Source organism: Ailuropoda melanoleuca, chromosome 9, assembly GCF_002007445.2.
Source record: "Ailuropoda melanoleuca isolate Jingjing chromosome 9, ASM200744v2, whole genome shotgun sequence".
In the NCBI taxonomy this organism is placed as follows: domain Eukaryota; kingdom Metazoa; phylum Chordata; class Mammalia; order Carnivora; family Ursidae; genus Ailuropoda; species Ailuropoda melanoleuca.
The window spans coordinates 31,447,029-31,466,856 of NC_048226.1; the positions used below are offsets into that span (position 1 = coordinate 31,447,029).

General features: G+C 43.4%; 1 protein-coding gene across 2 annotated transcripts; it reads right to left on the reverse strand.

The window, feature by feature from the left end:
* Nucleotides 1-825: 825 nt before the first annotated feature.
* SDR16C5 (short chain dehydrogenase/reductase family 16C member 5) lies at nucleotides 826-19,165 on the reverse strand. Of its 2 annotated transcripts, XM_019798678.2 has the most exons (8): nucleotides 18,960-19,165; nucleotides 17,649-17,723; nucleotides 14,224-14,570; nucleotides 9,530-9,661; nucleotides 7,167-7,266; nucleotides 5,594-5,738; nucleotides 4,666-4,791; nucleotides 826-2,275 (listed from the first exon to the last, which is right to left on the reverse strand). In XM_019798678.2, the coding sequence occupies exons 3-8, from the start codon at nucleotides 14,554-14,556 to the stop codon at nucleotides 2,182-2,184; spliced, it is 930 nt and encodes a 309-aa protein (XP_019654237.1). In that variant the 5' UTR covers nucleotides 14,557-14,570; nucleotides 17,649-17,723; nucleotides 18,960-19,165; the 3' UTR covers nucleotides 826-2,181. The 2 variants fall into 2 exon arrangements, with proteins under 2 accessions (XP_019654237.1, XP_002918385.1); XM_002918339.4 differs by lacking the exon at nucleotides 17,649-17,723.
* Nucleotides 19,166-19,828: the final 663 nt, after the last annotated feature.

The window sequence follows — 19,828 nt, forward strand, 5'->3', positions numbered from 1 at the left end:
AGATGTGGAGAGCACTTGCTCCCCTTGTATGAAGTCACCTTGTTGTAGATCATCCCCTAGAACCCTGTAATTTACATGTGGTCTCTTCTCATAGGAGCTTTTCAAGTACATCCGAATTTGTTTAGACAATTTCACGGGTACTGTAAAACCACAATTGAATTTCAGGCCTTTGTAGCCATCCAGCCAAGATGCACTCCAATTAGGAAAAAATTGCTGTTAATGTTGTTATGACGTGGTGGCTGCCTACTGCGCCCCAGACCTTTGTTCTCCGAAATCCCTCGAGTCTCTTCTTTATTCTTCAGCTAAATAGACAGGCCCCTAGAATCTACGCTTTTGGAATTGTAATAGAGGAGCAATATTGTGCCTCTCTCTTAATTAACCTTGTTAACCAAGGATTTGGAACATTAGCTGGTTAGGCTAAGAGGGCCTTTTGAGCTGCTCGGTACACGTCTGCAGTTGAGTAGGATGTCACTCTTATGAAGTAAAATGCCTTTTATTCTTCCTCATACACCAAATACCTTTATTATTCTTTGAGTAATGGTGTGATATTCTTGTTTAGTGAAATAAGGTGTGTAAAGGGCATAGCTTCGTGTCAGGCACAATAAAACCTCAGCTATTGCTTTTTTTTTTATAATAATATTTTTTTATTATATTATGTTAGTCACCATACAGTACATCCCTGGTTTTTGATGTAAAGTTCCATGATTCATTACTTGCATATAACACCCAGTGCACCATGCAATACGTGCCCTCCTTACCACCCATCACCAGCCTATCCCATTCCCCCACCCCCTCCCCTCTGAAGCCCTCAGTTTGTTTCTCAGAGTCCATGTCTCTCATGTTTCATGCATCAGCTATTGCTTTTATTATTGTAAAACAAGTTGTTCGTTTTTTTTTTCTCCCTCTTTTTTGGAGGCTTTCTGCATGGAAAGGAAATACAGGGACAGAGTTGTCAGAATCATTCAGGTAGCTCAAGATAAATCAGTCCACAGTGGATTCCAGATTCCACATTCCCTGAGACCATTGCCTTTCTAAGAGCATCTTACCCCCAAGATATTCACGACTTGTTTTTTTTGACTCTCACAGAGTCTTCTGAGGTACTTCTCATCCTTTCCTGCTTCCCACACAAAAGAAGGTAAGAGACAAAGGCTGCTGTTTTTCTCACAAGGCAGATGCCCCTCCCATCCTGGGAAGGAGTTCCAGGGATATGGTAATTAACATATTTTTCTTAATCTTCCTTTTATAGTTAATCTCCAAATCATGAAAGCAGTTGGCCAGTTCATTAAACTGTAAGAATACAATAGATCTGAAATGAAGGCAGCACAGATGAATGCCAATGCATAGAAATTCCGTGGAAAAATACAACACGAATCCCAACCTGAAATATTAAATTAAACATCTGAAATTAACCGCATGAATATGTTTTCTGGCCCAATAAGCAGCAGTTCATCTAACTCAGTAGAATGTCATTTTCCAAGTAAGAAGCAACAATTCTTTGATCTCTTCTAGGAAAAAAAAAATATCCTCCTATACAGAATTTGGTCTAAAATCACTGCCTACTAAATTCATTCAGGGAATGTGCAGGACACAGTGGCCCCCGATGTACCCTGAGCAGGACTGGTATTTAGTCTGTGAGTGCCCATGGCATGTAGAATGGAGCATTTGTATGGCTGGCTTTTGAAAGAAGGACATGGGATGCTGGTGTGTCTTACATCAGGTGGCCCAGTTTCAAAAAGGCCAAGGCTGAGAGCAAGGTGATAGGGAACCCTGACCTCTGTGTCATCTGTATAGAAGGCATTCAAGCAAAATACGCATCCATCCTCTTCACCTCTCACTGTGCCCTGATGCAGGTTCAGGCAAAGCCCCGTGTTCCATTTGAGCCATGTCCCCAATGACCAAAGTGAACGTCAGTTCATGAGAGACAGGATTCTTTTTCTTACACATGGCTGCACACAGAGATGACAAAAACGGGCTATTTTTTTTTAATTAAAAAAAAAACCAACCAAAAAGCAGATAGGAACATTATTTTCAAAGGCAGTGTTTGAAAATACTAGTCCAGAGAGCAGAAAAAGAATGATACGTGTAGTTTCCAGATACATGTTGGACAAAAATGTTTTTCTTCATTGAAATCAGGATTATGGAATGTTGGGTATCAGATGCTCTCAGCCATTGAGTTGGTCTTTAGTTTTTCTTGTTCTTGCCAACAAAGCCATCCATTACATTAAAGACGCCCATATAGTCAGCCAGAAGCATTGACACCTTGACAGGCAAGATACTAAAGAGAACACAGGAGGGGTTTTCTTGGTTAGTATCATGAAAGCACATTTACCAACTCAGCCGAAATGCAGCGTCACTGCCTCGTTGCAGATGGAAGTCATTGGCATACACACACATTAGTGTGCATGCTTCAGGGTCACTTGGGGCTTGTCTGCTATGTGGGAGGACACTGGCCTGGACTCTCTTCTTGCTTTATTTACCTTTACTCTACTCACTTATCACCTCAGTTTCCAAAGGTTCACTGCACTATGTAATGATTGGTAGGAAGCAGTGAAGTCTTGTGGAGTTCGATGAGAATGGCTTGAATCCTAGCTTTGTTGCTCACAGTGCCATCCCAGGTCCATTACTTAGCCCTTGAGCCTGTTTCTTCCGGTATCAAATGAAGTCATCAATCCCTCTTTCTGGGACTCCTGTGGGGATTAGATAGTACCCCAGACCTTTGGCAAGACCCAATTGGGACTGCTCATCTTCTCTATCCCTGCTCACGCTTCCCAACAGAGCACAGACTGTGTCAATCCTGTCATTGACATTGCAGAGGAAGGGGAGGCACAGTAAACCTAAGATTTGTCCTCAGGGTTGGGTAAAGGAAAGGACACTGAGCTCACTGTCCAGCTGTGGGCACCCCAGGATGTCATATGTTACCTTTTGCCATGACCCCTCCCCTGAACAACACACTGAACATTGGAGCTCAATTTGCCTCCCATTCTGGGATTTCTCTTTCTTGCTTTATGCTTCTTCCTAGCTCTTATGACTACCCAGGATGCCTTTTCTTTTACTTAATTTTTTTGTCTGTTTGTTCCCTACCACCCACCCCATAAGAAAAAAAATTTCCATGAGGGCAGGGACTCTTGTCTCTCTCCTTCTTTGCTATAGCCCCAGATCCCAGGACGATCAGCAATTCGTGGCGCACTTTAGGCACTCTCTGATGCTTACTAATGAATATTTGAGGGAATGTGTGACATCATTCCCTTTACTGAACTTCTTCATGTTTCCAAATGCTTCTCAGGAACTACGTAGATCTGTCGGGGTCCAGAACTAATATCTTATAAAAGTAAATATAACCTCTATGATCATTCAAAAACATTAGAAATATTAAGCCCTATGTTCTTTACAGTTGGCATTACTATACCACATACTTCCATCGATTAGTCAACAGATAGCCACTGTCCTGTGAACACCCACGCTGTCCTATAAATTTCATGCTGCTCACTAATCTATAAGCTCTAATGAGCATTGACTTCTAAGTTGTAAACTAGAAAACTGGCTGGGAGAATAAAGGGCATTCTCAGAGTCACAGACTTAGTAAACAGCAGGATCATAACCCCAGATTTCAAAGTGCTTGTCAGAAATCCTTTGCCCTGCCTCACACAGCCTGTCGGCCATATCACTCCCGTGCTAGGTGAAGCCTGGTCAGTGAAAGGACATAAGAATGATTTCAGTGTGTTGCACAAAGTAGATACAATTAACTGAAAAGGGCATTTCCTTACACAAGAAGGACAGTGGCTGCCAGCTGTACTTTCTATGTTCAAATAAGTGAAGAACTGTTGTCAAGAAGAATAGAATTAGTCATAGTGCTAGAGGGCAAAGTTAGAGCCAGCGAAAGTCAAAACGAGACAGATTTCAACGCCACTGAGGGAAGTGGTTCAATAATGGAATGTACTTCCTTGCAAAGCAGAAACCTTGGGGAGGGGGATGTGGTATAATTAGATGACCTGTTACAGCCCAGAAAACGAATGGAGATAGTGGGAATCTGCAGCTGCTCAGTGATTTGGCATCACCATTCCTAGAACTGGGTCCCATGTTCACAGACTGCAGCTGATGGTCTCAGCACTAAAATCCAATGGGGAGCAGAGAGGGTAAGCAAAAGTGCTCTAGGGTGCTTTCAAGAGGTGGTTGGTTATCTTTTCAGTCCTGCGCCCCCAACTTTTTTAACCCTCTTATACTTCAAATTCATCCCCTATTGCCAGTTTTACCCATACCACAACTTTCTGAAATGTCTCGCTTACTCTCTGCCCTTGACTCTGGGGATCTGTACTCGAGCAAGCGTGGACACAATATCTGTTCCAATGTAATTATTCTAGGATGCCCACAAGAAAGACCATCTGTCCTAAAACAAAAATCACTTCAATCTGTCCACAGATCATTCAGTAAATCCACTTCTCTCTGACAATAATGCAATACTAAGGTGGCTGGAGGGATCCAATTCCATCTTCCAGAGTCATAGGAAGCCCTGCAACTATGAGAATTTGAGATCATGTCAGCAAACAGGCACAAGGAAGGGATCAAAGTGCATTCACTTAACAGGTATTTTTAAAGTGACTCCTCCTGGTAGGAGAATAAGTTGTGGACTGGCTCATTAGAGAAGTAACAGGAAGCTGATATTGTTACCTTTTCAATAACATCACAAAGGATATAAACCTTGGCACATTTAGGTATACTTTCTCTTGCAGGATGGCATCTACTATCTTGTCAGCTACATATTCTGGTTCCAGAATCGGTAACAGAAAAGGACGGCTAAGGAGTAAAAACAAAAAAAGCAAAAAAACNTCTTGTCAGCTACATATTCTGGTTCCAGAATCGGTAACAGAAAAGGACGGCTAAGGAGTAAAAACAAAAAAAAACAAAAAAAACCCCAAGTTAATAAATAACTAAAAAAAAATCTTACTAATTAGGGATAAAAAAGGCTNCAAAAAAACCCCCAAGTTAATAAATAACTAAAAAAAAATCTTACTAATTAGGGATAAAAAAGGCTGTGAGACATTATCATTTATTTGCTTCTTTCCCTTCCAGATTTGATCTATTTCTATATTTACTCCTTTATTATCAACATGCTAGTAACAACTTTAATTTGAAATGGCAAATGATGATTCTAATTAATACACCGATGTTACATTATATGCATCTATGTGAAACCATATTAAACAACTTCCTGTCATCTCTGCAAGAAGCAGAATTGGGCATTTGTGCCCATTCCCACCCCCCAAGTGATTTTCAGTCCTGCCCTGGAGTCAGTCAGGGAGGGGGAAGAATGGAGTTTGGTGGCAGAGAGAGACTGTGGCCAGGAGTACTGGGGAGATGGCTAGCAGATCTGGCTACGCTGTTGTATGAGTTGTTTCCAGCCTTGATAAGCCATGCCTGTTAAACTCAATATCTTAAACACAAACACTTTTGAAGAAAGAAACAATTCTGAAATCACTTATAAATCAGGCTGAATCCTAAGAAATACCTTTTTAAACAACGTTAACGAATAGAACAAAATGAAACAGGTGGTCATTTTAAAAAATGTAGTTTCTTTGAAATCAAAAGACATACTTACGCAGTAGAACAACCTTCAAACATTCCAGTTTTGATAAAAAATGGGCACACAATAGTGGTTTTGATCCCCTCTAGTTTCTGGACTAGTGTTTCTACAAACACAGATTCAGCAAATCCAAAGGCCGCAAATTTACTTGCACAGTAATCTGAAAAAGGCAAACAATGCTAATATATATTCTAGAGTTTTTAAGAAACTAAAAGGAAGTGGCATCCATGTCAGTTTTAAGCTCTCTGTCTACAATCACACTCACTCCAAGTGAACACTTGAATCTTGAATTCGAAGAATGGAAACATTTGGAGAAGAAATGGCATTTAGGTAAACTCTGACTCTCCTTTTCCTCATGAAAGAGGCAAATGGCCATCCTTGCTCTGGGGAGAAGCAGCCACAACCACTGGCAAGAGTCAGGTCCCTAGATTGTGGTGGATGAGTAAAGGAAGGGAAAGGGAGAGGGGAGTCCTGAGCAGCTTCTAGGATCCTCTGAGTCATGGGGTATGAATGCAGCTCACTGAGCCCCACATCTCTGAAATTCAGATGAGTAGATACAGCTCAGGACTCAGGCAATCTGCATTCTATATAGCACGCCCACTGATTCTGATGCAGGGGAGCCAAGATCCACACCATAGGAATTACAAAAGTCTGAGACATGTTGCTAAGGTGAACAGGGTATGGGAGAATCTTGTATCCTAAGGAAGCATAGGAACTGCAAATAGACCTGTAGTTCAGAGACCCGTGAAGTCACAATAAAACCCGGCGAATTCTAAGGATGGAGAAAGGAGAGTCCCACTTATGGGGAGATGTGTATAGATGGGTAACGTTTGGGGTGACTGGTGGTTATGCAAACCCTATTCCCGTAAGTGAGATCAACCGTGCTAAGATCACTGCTGGGCATCTTGAGCTGCAAGTCTTCAACCAGTGGAAAAGCAGAGAGGTTAATTTTAGATTTCTTGGGCTGGAGAAACTTTCTCTAAACCTCTAGCAGAAGGAGACCACTTAATGGAAATTTCAGAAGACAGAGTGTTCCTCCTTACCATCCTGATAACAGTGCCAGGGATCTCCCAGGCGGTGACTATGCTAATCACTTGGATAAGAAGAATTTATCAGTAAGGTCTCTCTCTTTCTCTTTTTTTTAAGCCCAGGAGATTGCACTAACCTAATGATTCCAAAGTGCATAGTTCAGCTGCATGTAAGCAAATCTGATAGGCAGTTTTGCTGAACCATGTTCTCAACCACTTACCGTATTGAATATGTCTTTTTTTTTTAAAGATTTTATTTATTTATTCAACAGAGATAGAGACAGCCAGCGAGAGAGGGAACACAAGCAGGGGGAGTGGGAGAGGAAGAAGCAGGCCTCATAGCGGAGGAGCCTGATATGGGGCTCGATCCCATAACGCCGGGATCACGCCCTGAGCCGAAGGCAGACGCTTAACCGCCGCGCCACCCAGGCGCCCCTGAATATGTCTCTTAATTTATAACCCTTTATCATTGGCACATCAAATCAATGGTGATTGTTCAGAGCTAAGTAAGATAAAGTTATAACACTTTTTGCAACTGTTTAATATTACACTTCTCTTACCTGCCAGTTTATTTACTCCAACTAATCCAGCTGAACTTGAAATGCAAACCAAATGTCCACGCTTGTTAGCGATCATAGCAGGTAGAAAGGATTTATAAGTCTAAGAAGAGCAAGGAAGAGCTGTTAACATTTTACACTTTTCTCAGATGTTTATGTGATCATTATGATGAAAAGTGTCTTTTAAGTTCATGAAAATACCTGAAGGCACTGGGGTATAAAAATGTAAACATCTGGCAAGTAAGCCTCTTTGTTCAACCTGGTAAATCAGTATTTTCCCACTAGCAGTTCCAATATTATTAAAAATAATTTATTTAGACTTATATTTTGCTCATATGTGACTTTGAAAAACAATATTCAGACAATAATTTAAGTGGTATCAGAGAATCTTAACTGTGGTAGGCAAAATCCACAAACCAGGAAGAGTACTCGTGGAGATACGATTATTTAGATTTATATTGCCTTTATTCCCCCCTTGGATCAAATTTGATTTCAAATATTTCTGAACATTATTCACAGGACATGCCACTATTGGCTTCAGTTTAAAAATATCACTTTGCTTTGAAATTCATCTCTACTTCTTTGAATAATGGTTTTTAATTTCAAGCCATGTGAGTAGAGAGTATATGTTAGAAAGAAAGGCTGTGTGCTGTGTCTCAGTAGTGTTGAGCACCTTCACCTTTGATGTGGGACCTGGAAAAAGGAGGGAAAGGAGAGAGAAATGAGCTTCGATAGACGATATGTTCTACAACACAGGAATAATTCATTAAACAGGAATACTTGTAAATTTATATGAATTCACATTTCATGCTTATTTTCAAATTTGAATCATATGAATAAATATGAGAAAAGGGATCTCTTATCAAAGTCAAACAAGGCCGTTGGTGCATCACAATGAATTTCCGAGAGAAACTAACAGTCAGAGAAAGGTGGAAAATCAAACTGAGCCAACAGCACAACATAATAAAAAGCTCCCTGAGTTCTGATGGTCTAAGGTGAGTCTCTTTACTTCTCCCTGGGGACACATCCCTTGGGAGCACGGTCACCAGGAGTCCTCTGACCCATTAGCAGTTAAGTGCCTATTCCATGCAGGGCCTCAAAGAACGTATGCGGACTTGCCCAGAAAGAGTGTCCAGAGTGAGAATGATGGGGGCCAGGGACACACCAGCATTCTGGGGACAACTAGAGGAAGAGAGAGAGAAAGAGGAGACCCAGGAGAAAAAAGAATACAGCAGAAGGGGAGATTATTAATGAGATGATGGTTTTATCTTCATTCTGGCTGAAGAATCTAACTTCATTCTAATGAAGGGGAGCGATATTTGGGACAAGACAACATAAATCACTTGCAGTAGCTCCTGAAGGGAACTGGTGGTCACTTAGTTCCGAATCTTCCCATCTTACTCCTGGAAACAATACAGAACACCAACAAAACCACCAGTGCCAGGACACTTCGGTGAAACTAGGGGACAGAAACCAACAAAGTCCAAATAGCATTTGAAGGCTCCCATATGAGAGTTGGGTGGGGAGTCTGGGTGGGGAGGTGTAAAGAGGATGGAGGGGAGCTCAGAAGTCTCCAGCAAATACTCCCTCCCAGCAGAGAGCCGCCCAGGGCAGCAGAAGCAGAGAGAGGCAAGGGAGGGCAAGTGCGTGGGTGGGGAGGTGAGGCAAGACTGGTTTCGGCAAAAGCTAGGAAAACCCAACTTCTGCAAGGGGTGCATCACGTTGGAGGTTGGGGCTGTGCCCCTTAATGTCCATGGCACCTGTCCTGTGCCCTTTAATGTCACCCAGGCTACTGGCAGAGACTCTCTTTTCCCTGGTTAGATACTGAGTGAGATGACTGTACATCTTCATTTGCCCAGAATAGACCTGATTAATGCTTGTTTATGAATAATGCCCTCCTCACTTTCTTTATTATTTTATTTATGTATGTATGTATTTATTTATTTACCCTTATCCACTTTCAAAAGAGTTCCAGCTTAGGCAAATTGTAAGGTCACCCTGGTCAGGCCTACGTGCTGTCATTTCTGTGTAGCCTTGAGCAAATCTTTTAACTCCTCTGATCCCTTATTTCATTGAGGTGTTTCAAGGATTATACAGGAGGTGCCCAGAATAGCACCCAACATAGGTCGGCAATCAATAAATGACAGTAAAACCATGGGACAGCTGTGTCTTTGCAGGATTCCTGAGCAGAGGCTCAGGCAGGTACATAAGTTGGATCGGGAGGACATCTGGATAGCCCTGGACAAATCTAAAATTGAGAAGTCCCTGCTTTACTTAGAGGTGAATAAAATTGTAGGAGAACAAGAGGAAGGTACTTCTAAATTCAGAGCAACTTTAGGTTTATTATGAGAAGAAAAAATAATTACCCACAAATGTGCTTTGAAATTCACATCTAAAGCCTTTTCCATCAGGTCATCTGGGCAATCGAGGAAACTTTTGCCTGTCACGATTCCGGCATTGTTGATTAGGATGGAGACATCGCCAACTTCTTTTTTAACCTGAATTGAATAACAAGAGCAACACTGCCAATGGAGCGATTCTTTACATAATCTAAGTTTAAATTCCTCATAGTTTAAATGCTGCTTATCCTAGTTAACTCAGACAGAGCTTACGCGCTCTGCGAACAAAGTATGCTTTATTTCCTTTGCTGAGTTTACAGTGCGTCAGAGATCCACATCTGATGCTTTTCTTCTGATTTCGTCCCCCCATCTTAGGATGGTTCCAACATTGCAGGGCTACTTTCCTTAACAGTTAGAGCAGTTGGAACTATTCTTATACTCCGTGGCTAGTCACTTTGTTTCAGGCTCTGTGTAAGTAGTAATTTATTTCAATCATTGCAATAGGACATAAGGCATTATAGCCGTGTCATATAAATCAAGACCCAGCACACACTGAGATGGGGTGGAGTAGGAAGACACGGAGGAAGCACGAGATTCCTAAACAGGTTTTATGCACATGGCACAACTCAGAACCTGTCTGTCCTGCTTGTACCAACTAGCTGGTTTTCTTCTCCCTACCACAGGCTTTTAGGTATTAAGATATGTGAAGGGAGGATCAGAGTAAAGCCCCATTCGCTGCTGAAACACTGGCCAGAGAGTCCTCCATAAGTTGTATTTAAGAAATAAAACCTGGGTGGGGGGCGCCTGGGTGGCACGGCGGTTAAGCGTCTGCCTTCGGCTCAGGGCGTGATCCCGGCATTATGGGATCGAGCCCCACATCGCTCCTCCGCTATGAGCCTGCTTCTTCCTCTCCCACTCCCCCTGCTTGTGTTCCCTCTCTCGCTGGCTGTCTCTATCTCTGTTGAATAAATAAATAAAATCTTTAAAAAAAAAAGAAAAAAAAAGAAAAGAAATAAAACCTGGGTGGGACCTTGGAGCCTTTTACTTATAGTAAATCTTCAGCTTTGTAATCTTGGCTCTTATGGCAGAAATGAGTGCAGGATTTTGCAGGATTGGCGAAAGGAGACGGTGGGGTCCCTTTGCTCCTTCCTGTGTTTGAATTTCTTTACTGTAATTTGTATCTTACAGCAGGGGCTCTGTCCCCAGATCAGAGAGAACCTCTGGTTGCAGCTGCCCTGTGCTGAACAAGGAGCTCACGGCAGTTACATCTCTCACTGTGTGTGTACCCCCCTACATGGATGGCACATTCTGGTACAGAGCAGGATGTCTTACTGAAGCCAGGTGGGAGCTACCACCTCATCCACTGCTGTGGAAGCAATGGGGCTGACGTGTTAGGGATTTATAAGCCAACTAGAGCAGTAGTCTAGGGAAAATTTAGGATGAAATAGAGACCAAGGAAACCTCACATTTTGTGGTAGCATTTTCGGATAAAAGCACTGGAAACAAATCTGACTTAAAGTTTTATTTGGAGAATGACTAAAATATTTAGTCAAATTCAAGCTGAACAGCAGTCAAGGCTAGAAACAACTAGCCCTACCTGAGGCAAAACCAGGTACAGGCTTCCAGTTACGGGATGAAGAAATCACGGGAATAAAGGGCACAACATGAGGAACATAGTCAGGGGTAGTACTGTAATTGTGTTGCATGGTGACAGAGGGGAGCTACACCTGTGATGAGCGTAGCCTGGCACACAGAGCTGTTGAATCACCACGATGTACACCTGAAGCTAATAGAACATTGTGTGTCAACTATACTCAAAAAAAAAAAAGAAAAGAAAAGCTGGACAGGGCTGTGGACTGGAAGACAGTAGGACAGTAGCATCAGAGGCTAATGTCCTTGCTCAGAGTCAGGGATGGCAAAGCCAGAAGTTATACCTCAGAGACATAAACAGGTGTATGTATCCACTGCTGCCTCTCACCTTAATAAAGCATGTTATCATATACTTGACAAAATAAACATCAGACTTTAATTTCAAAATGGCCCCTGGTTTCATTATTTGTGGCTTCTTTCTTTGCCGTATATCGATATTGTATCTTTATATATCATACCTTAAATGTACTGGGCTAAGCATTTTTGATAAGATTTTTCATGTGAATAATCTTCCCTCCTATTGCTTTATCTGTTTTGTATAAAGGCTTATCTTTTCCTTTTTTTTTTTCTTTAAAGGATTATCTTGCTCCAAAGTCTGCTTTTGCCATTTAAATTAAGCTTGAAAGACATTATGAGTATTCAGGCTCTGACACAATAGGGAAAAAAGGGATCAGGTTTAACTGTACATGACTTATATATTTAACTATTACTGACCAATGATAACACAGTAAAATGTTTATGAGATGGGAATGAGCTTTTTTGCATTGTGTTGTTTTATAAGAGACACAGGGTAGCATCTATGGGAAAATTCAACAGACTAGTTTTTAACTAGTTTTCTTTTTTTGCATTCATTATTCTCCTCCTTATAAGAATGTGTCAGTAGTGTGCTCAACGCTGGATGACAGGTCCAGAGAGACACCCACACAAGCTGGGACTACCTGCTCAGGGGGGATTTCTCTACAAACATCCAACCTATAAGAAAAGCCAGAAGACCATGCAAGTCAGTGTCAAACTTTAAACTGTCCAAGATGCCTGACTTGAAGTCCCCAATGACTACTCAGTGGTGGTGGTGGGCAACAAAGAAAGGTCTGCTTCTAATAATGACCACTGGTTTAAAAGACAAAACGATCCTGAAATTTGATCTTGAACATCAGGAAACAGAAATAATAAACCTCAAGGAATTCTCCTAGATGTCACAACTAGGCATTTCCCCCCCACTGTTGAACCAACACAGTCAATTGGAGGGATGCCAAGTAAAATTGATTCTGATTTGGCCTAAGGGATCAGTCATTAAATGTAGTCAGGACACTTCTACATGCCATGGCATAGCCCTACTGTGGTCATGTGTTTATTGCTTAAAATAATCACTTATCTCGGATGCCAAGTAGCAAGACTAGACTTTCTGAACTTAGTGCCAAACTATGATCTGGGGACACGAGCTTTCCAAGTTCTTGGGGTCTATGGAGATGACACACCGTCATACCACTCTGAAAACTTTCGCCTTGATCACTGTTTTCTGGAATACTTTGAAAAAACCCTCTGGTACCTTCCCTCTCTCCAGAAGAAGTTTATGAGTGGAGAGTAGTTTGCTTCCCCTGAATTCCAAAGAGCAAATAATCAATTCTTTTCAAGACCCATAAGTAAGAAAAGCTAAATAATAAACTGGTAATATGTACTGTTTGACCATTTCTGAGCTAAACACGTTGGTCAGAACTAAGCCGCAGATATGGAGAAGAGGTTATTATTTATAAAGTGCCTCATTTTAGCTTGCTTGATGTTGGATGGTTCAGCATTTGAATACGAACCAATTATTGCCTAACAGTGGCTAGAGAAGTTGTTTGCAGTCAGCAAGTCAGAACATGCCAGGTGATCAGCACTTTAAGTGCCCAGAGATTCATCTGTGAGGATGGCCGTAGCAGAGACACACTTACACATTGAGGAAGGCGCTAGGTTGTCAGGTTGGGGTCTCCAGATTGTACCAGGCTGCCTGTGACTGGAGATGGTAGTCACAGATGTATAGAATTTAAAGAGAAATTTCAACAGAAGCTACACACTCACCTGCCAATGACCTGCCAACCTTACCACTAGGAAGTGAGGTGGGAAGCAGCAAAGGGATTCGAGGTGGGGCCTAGAAGCTGTGCGAGAACTTTCCAATGGGGTTGGGCTGCTCTTTGCAGGTCTGTCTGTTTCCTTCCTTCTCAGTAAATTGGGGAATTCTGGGGGCCGCCAAAAAAGTGGCCCAGGAGTGATGTACAGAGTACTCATGGCGATGGGGGGATAGAGAAAAGCTTTATGAGGGAAAAAGAGGCAGCAAACAAGTATATGCCTCGATGAACCAAAAAAACTCTTACCCCGCATACTGGGGTTTTGATTTCCTGAAAGCCTTTTTAAACGTGCAACTGTATCATCACCAAAGGAGCAACTGTGATTAAGCATCTTTAGGATTAATGAAATATTCTGATTTTCTTATGATTAAGAGAAATACACATTCAAATGAAAGGCACTGTGGAATGGTAGAAATAGCTGGATTTCAGTTCAGACCGGATACAGGTTCAAGCCCAGGCTTAGTCGTGTGTTAGCTCTGGGACTCCTGAGCAGATTATTCAATATCTCTATGTCTTCTTTCCCCTCCAAGAAGGGGGCCACCCTCTACCTCCTATACCTTAACGGGGGCCGGCACTGTCGATACTGCCTGGTCGGGGGGCTGAGTGTGTACGATGGAGTCTACAGACTCAAGGCTGAGCTGGATCTTTCCTACCTAGGAGCTGTTTCTTAGGGGAGCTACTTACCTCCTTAAGCCTTGGTTTCCTTATTTGTGAAATGGAGATAGTCATGGACCTCACTTTATAGGATTAGGATATAATAGAGATGGGGTGCTTTGTGAGGTGTATAGTATACAGTGACAACTCAAAAATCCTAATTCCCAGTCCCCAATTCTTTCTAAATTAAAGGAATATGGGAGTAGGCAAATCTGCACTGAGCAAAGCAAAGAGACCGAGAAACGGATGCCCAAGAGTGTATCCGCATACAGTGTTTACTACCCGCAGGGAACAGGTGGACGCAAGATCTACCTGTTTGGCCACTCTGTATATGTCTTCCCTTTGGCTGCAGTCGCAAGTGTAGGCATAGACCCTTGTGGCTCCAGCTTCCCGCGCCATCCTGTACGTGTCCTCATTCCCCTCCTTGTTGATATCCCAGAGAACCAGCACAGAGCCAAGGCGGGCAAATCTGATGGCCAAGAGCCTTCCCAGTCCACTCCCGGCGCCAGTGATGAGCACGATTTCACCAGCGACATTTTTCCGTGGTTTGGGGATGATGGTGAACATTGTAGCCTCCAGAAAAGCAATCCCTGATTTTCCTAAGAAAACAATCAATTCCTTGGCTGACTTCAGTTTGGAAGCCATGTTGTGGCTGAGACCTATAAAGGAAGGAGACCCACATAAAGACTCCATGATCCATTCTCTCTGCATCTGTGGACTACGTGGAGCTCATGTTTTCTGAGATGGTAGCAGAAACTGGGATGTGTTATTTGAGCTTCTCTCCTGGTAGCAGATTCTGAACTTAGACCCAGAGACTGTGTCTTGGCCAGCTTTCATTCACAGAACCAAGCTGGGCCCACATCTGAGTGTTGTACAGGACAGAAATGTTCCCTAACCAGGAACTGTAACCAACATTTAACCCGAAGGAGAAGTTAATTATTTCTCACAGTTAACCTTTCTTCATAATAATCCCAAGTCTCATTGACTGCTTTTATGTTCAAAGTCATAATTATATAATAATGTTTATGTGGTAACTGCTACCTCTCTGGTTTTACTTTTGTCTCCTTTTGGGTTTGTGGGTTGTTGTTGTTGCTGCTGTTTTATAAAAAAATTTATTTATTTGTGAGAGAGACAGACAGACGAGTGTGGGCAGGGGCAGATAGGGAGGGAGAGGGAGAGAAGAAGATTCTCTGCTAAGAACGGAGCCCTACACAGGGATCGATCTCATGACCCTGAGATCATGACCTGAGCTGAAACCAAGAGTCAGATACTTAACCAACTGGCTACCCACGTGCCCCTGGATTTGTGTATTTTAATTTGCACAGTCATGCTTTTATTTTGTGTCATCATTTAAAATCTGATATTCAATGGATAAGGAAGATGTAGCGTACACACACACCCCACACACAGAAGAATATTACGCAGCCTTGAAAAAAATGAGATCATGCCATTTGCAACAACATGGATGGACCTAGAGAATATAATGCTAACTAAAATGAGTCAAACTGAGAAAAACAAATACCATATGATTTCACTCATACATGGAGTCTAAAAAAAAGAATAAACAAACAAACAAAAAGTAGAATCAGACCTATAAATACGGGGAACAAACTAGTGGTTGCCAGAGGGGAGAGGGGTAGGAGGATGGGGGAAATGGGTGAAGAGTAAGAGAATTACTCAATAGAATGAGTAAGCCATGGGAATAAAAGGCACAGTACAGGGAATATAGCCAATGATACTGTAATAGTGTTGTGTGGTGATTGTAGCTACACTTGTGTGCATGGCATAACATATAGACTTGTTAAATCACTGTGCTGTACACCTAAAACTAATGTGACACTGTGTGTCAACTATACTCAAGTAAAAAGCTTTAAAAAAGTGGGGTTCAAGAAAAAAATGTAAAATCTTATTTGTGGAACATATTTGAAAAGGAGTAATTGATGTTCTAACCCTTTTCCAACAGATTCACTGTGCCCATGGGATACCCCTTCCCCAGACTCTGAGACCTGCATCCCACGTCACTGACTGCAAGATTACAGCCTTGGGATTGTAGAATATAGATGAGAGACAGACCGGATTGCTGTCCTGCCCTGCCCCTGCCTACCTGTGAAATCTGGGGCAGGCTACTTAGCCACTCTGGGCCTCTGTCTCCACATATCTACTGGTCCTGTGGCACAGAGTGATTTTGCAGATGAAACGAGAATGAATGTTATGTGCAGGACTGCAATGCTAGCTCCCAGTAAGTGCTTTATGAATGTTATTTCTCAGATTTGGAGTACTGCTCATGGAGAAATCACCCAATAGGTTTGCTGAATGAATAAAAGGCCTCCCCTTGACAAACTCATACAGGGCTATAGCTTACATCCTGTTATCGGTTACTCACACTTTAGTGAGAATGAGTTTCTAAGATGCTGAGAAAGAAGGGAAGGTCTTATTTCCTACAGGATGCGAAGACAAGTTTAGCAGGGGCATCCTATGCTGGGGGGTGGGAGGCTTCCCTGAATGGGCTGTCCAATTGAGAGGCACAGATGAGGGCAGGAGATGAGGGCAGGAGATGTCTCTCATTAAAGATCAGCAGTGTCACTTACTTTGCAGTTTGGCTGAGGACAGACTAGTGACTATTCATGACAATGGGTGGATAGATTCATCAACAGAAGGGCTTGGAGCCTGGCCAGACCCTTGGGAAATTGTTGTGACCTAAATTGTTGTTTCTTGGCTCATTGGAGAGATGGGACTGAAGATCAGAAAGAGTATGCATGTAGTTTACCCAAGGTCCTGGTGCTAGTTAGTGCAGGGCCGGCTGAGTTCATTTATTATATTTACTGAGCCCTGATGTTGTGCAGGTCTGATGCTGGGCATTGGGGCTGAGGTGGTAGGCAGCCTTCTGCAATCACTGCCTTCATGAGCCAAGGCTCTAGTTGAAGAAACAGGCATTGAGCCAATAAATACATCATGACAAGCCGTTGTATTACAAAGAAAATTACAGGATGTTATAGACAGTATATGGGAGATGTGATTTAGATTGGGTGCTGGAGAAGAAGCAACAGGAAAGATTTGCTGGAAGGTAACACTTGAGCCAGTAGCCAAATGATGAACGGGTAGAGGTAGAGAGATCTGGGAGTAACTTGACCAACAGAGGGATGGAAGAGTTCGAGGCTCGAGGTTGTTTTGGTTGTGTGTCTAACATTGTCCGTCCAGAGAATTAGAGCTGGTGGTAGGGGGCATGGATGTTTTGGTCAAAGGGAGTTTTTGTGGTGGAGCCCTGGGTTTCACCATGCTTTGGATGAAATGGCCCTCAAACTCTTTGCCATCTTTGCTTGGATTTATTTTCACATAGTAGATTTGGATGATTGATCTGGACGATGTAATGAATAAATAAAAGGCCACCCCCTTTTATAAAAGGGCTTCTCAGGCTCTGCAGAATTTGGAAGGAAGGTGTCCTGAAGGGCAAACGGTGATTTTCAGACTCTCATTTTAAGCTCAGTCTTGGGGTATGTGTCTTCAGACCTGCTAGGATGAGGGTCAGACTTCCTACATTAATGGGGCACCCTGGGCACCCTTCCCAGGCAGCAGCCTGGGCGCTGCCAACATTCCTTCCACGAGAAGACCCACACCAGCTCATCCACGCCCCCTTTCAGACATATCACTATGAGAGTCCATGCCAGAGGGACAGAGGTCTATTTCTCTCCTTAGTGGGTTCCAGCACCATGTGGGTGGCTAGAAATCTCACCACTGACCTGGAGGAAGGTTCTTAATGCCAGAGAGCCCAGACTTCAGCACTCCACTGTCTCAGTGTTGGCACGATGTTAGACCTAGAACAAGATCTTACACTTATTGCTGTCTCGGCGGATGCTTACTAGGTTCTTAAGAGCTTGACATCCTGAGGTTTCCCTCATTTGGGGTTTAGGGTGTCTGTTGGGTATTGGCACAGGTAGTGAGGTGTAGAGATTAAAGTTTGGGTTGGAATTCTGGATCTGCCACTGGCTTTTCTGCAACCTTGGTTAAAATTGTTTTATCTTTTGTGCCTCAGTTTTCTTCTTCTAAATAAGGGGATTCCGCAGTATGCACCAGTGGGGGAGCTGTGGAAGTTAAAAGACTTAATACAGGTAAATTATTAACGTGTGTAATACCATCCCTATGATCCCTTATGAAATTTCTGAGCAAATTGGGGGGGGGGAATTGACCGGCACACAGCTCCTCCCTCCACAATGCGTAGGGTGGGGGTGGGAGTGGGGCAAGGAGTTGGGCTGGATTTCAGTACGTGCCAGGTTTCACATCATCTCCACCTCCACTCCTAATGCCCATAATGTGGAGGCCTTCCTAGAACAATGCCAGGCCCATAACAACAGCAAAATGACTGCATTAGCTAGAGTTATGATTGGTGTTCCTGCTAGTATACGAATTCTGATCTCTGCCCATAGCAACGAAAGATGGTGATAGTAAGTATACTTAGAAACAAAAGTAAAGGTAAGGTTCTGTTTTAGTGTAAAGACTCTGTCTTAGGAAGTTACAGAGCATATTAAATTTAATAGGATTATACACTTTCTTGGTGTTCCAATCCCACGGCCTGACTACTTAGTTCAAAAGCTGAACTAACTTGGGGCACCTGGCTGGCTCAGTAGGGAGAGCAGCAACTCTCGATCTGAGTCGTGAGTTCAAGACCCACGTTGGGCATAGAGCTTACTTTGGGGGGAAAAAAAAAGCTGAACTAACTAACGTGATGCAATGTAAACAGCTGTCTTCTGCTTCCCAAGCCAGAACGCAGCAAGTTGCCCTGGTAAGAGGTGCCTGACGAATTGGGGGCGGCAGGGAGGGAGAGGGAGACGCGCCGGGAAGCGCTCTTGCCGGCTCACCCCCAGCGGTCGGACCAGGGCTCCGGGCCCGCGCCCTCTCTCGGACACCCTGCCCCCATGCCACCCCGCCACAGCTTTACTACCGGCAGGCGGGTGGACTGGCGGGGCGCCGAGCCAGGGGCCCTTCGGAGCGGGCCAGTGCCACCTCCTCGCCGAGCTCTTGCCCGGCCCCGGGTCCGGACCTGGGAAACTCACCCGGGACACGCAGTCCTCGCTGTCGACCGAGAAGGGGCACCGCGTCGCTGACTCTTGGCTGGGCAAGATTCAGGAGTTTAACTTCGAGCCTTCCCGAGGCCAAGTTCAAGGTGGGAAGGCTCCGCCTGTGCAGTGGGTGGAGCCGCCTCGGGCCCCGCCTGGGCCTGCGCCTGCTTGCTTTTTCTTTCTTTCTTTCTTTCTTTCTTTCTTTCTTTCTTTCTTTCTTTCTTTCTTTCTTTCTTTCTTTCTTTCTTTCTTTCTTTCTTTCTTCTTTCTTTCTTTCTTTCTTTCTTTCTTTTCTTTTCTTTTCTTTTCTTTTCTTTTCTTTCTTTCCTCTCTCTTTCTCCCTCCCTCCCTTCCTTCTCTCTTTCTCTCTCTCTCTTTCTCTCTTTTTCCCTTCCCTCCCCTCCCCTCCCTTCTCCTTTCCTTTCTCCCTTTTCCCCTTTCCCTTCCCTTCCCTGGAGTCCTTGGATGGGGAATGGGGAGCACGCTGGGAGCCAGGTCAGTTCTCTGCAGCTTGCAGAGCAGGGCACAGATGCTGGAGCTCCTCAGCAGAATCAGATTCCTGCAGATGGGGGCAGAGTCAACAGCTTCCCTGGCCCTGTGGCTGTAAGGAGTGTGGGTGTGCGAGAGCCGCTTGGGAGGCGGGTGGGGTGCTTGGCAGGAGTGGGTGCAGCACTGGAAGGAGGCCAAGAAGTAGGAGAGGCCGAAGTTTGTTCTAAGGAGATGAAGTTGAGAAAGAGTCAACAATATACTCTTGTCCAACCAATGTTCATTGAACACCTCTGTGTACAAAGATCTAGAAGATGTAGCAATGTTATATCTGTCAAGAAAAAAAATGTTCAGTTAACATTAGCTAATCCTCTAAT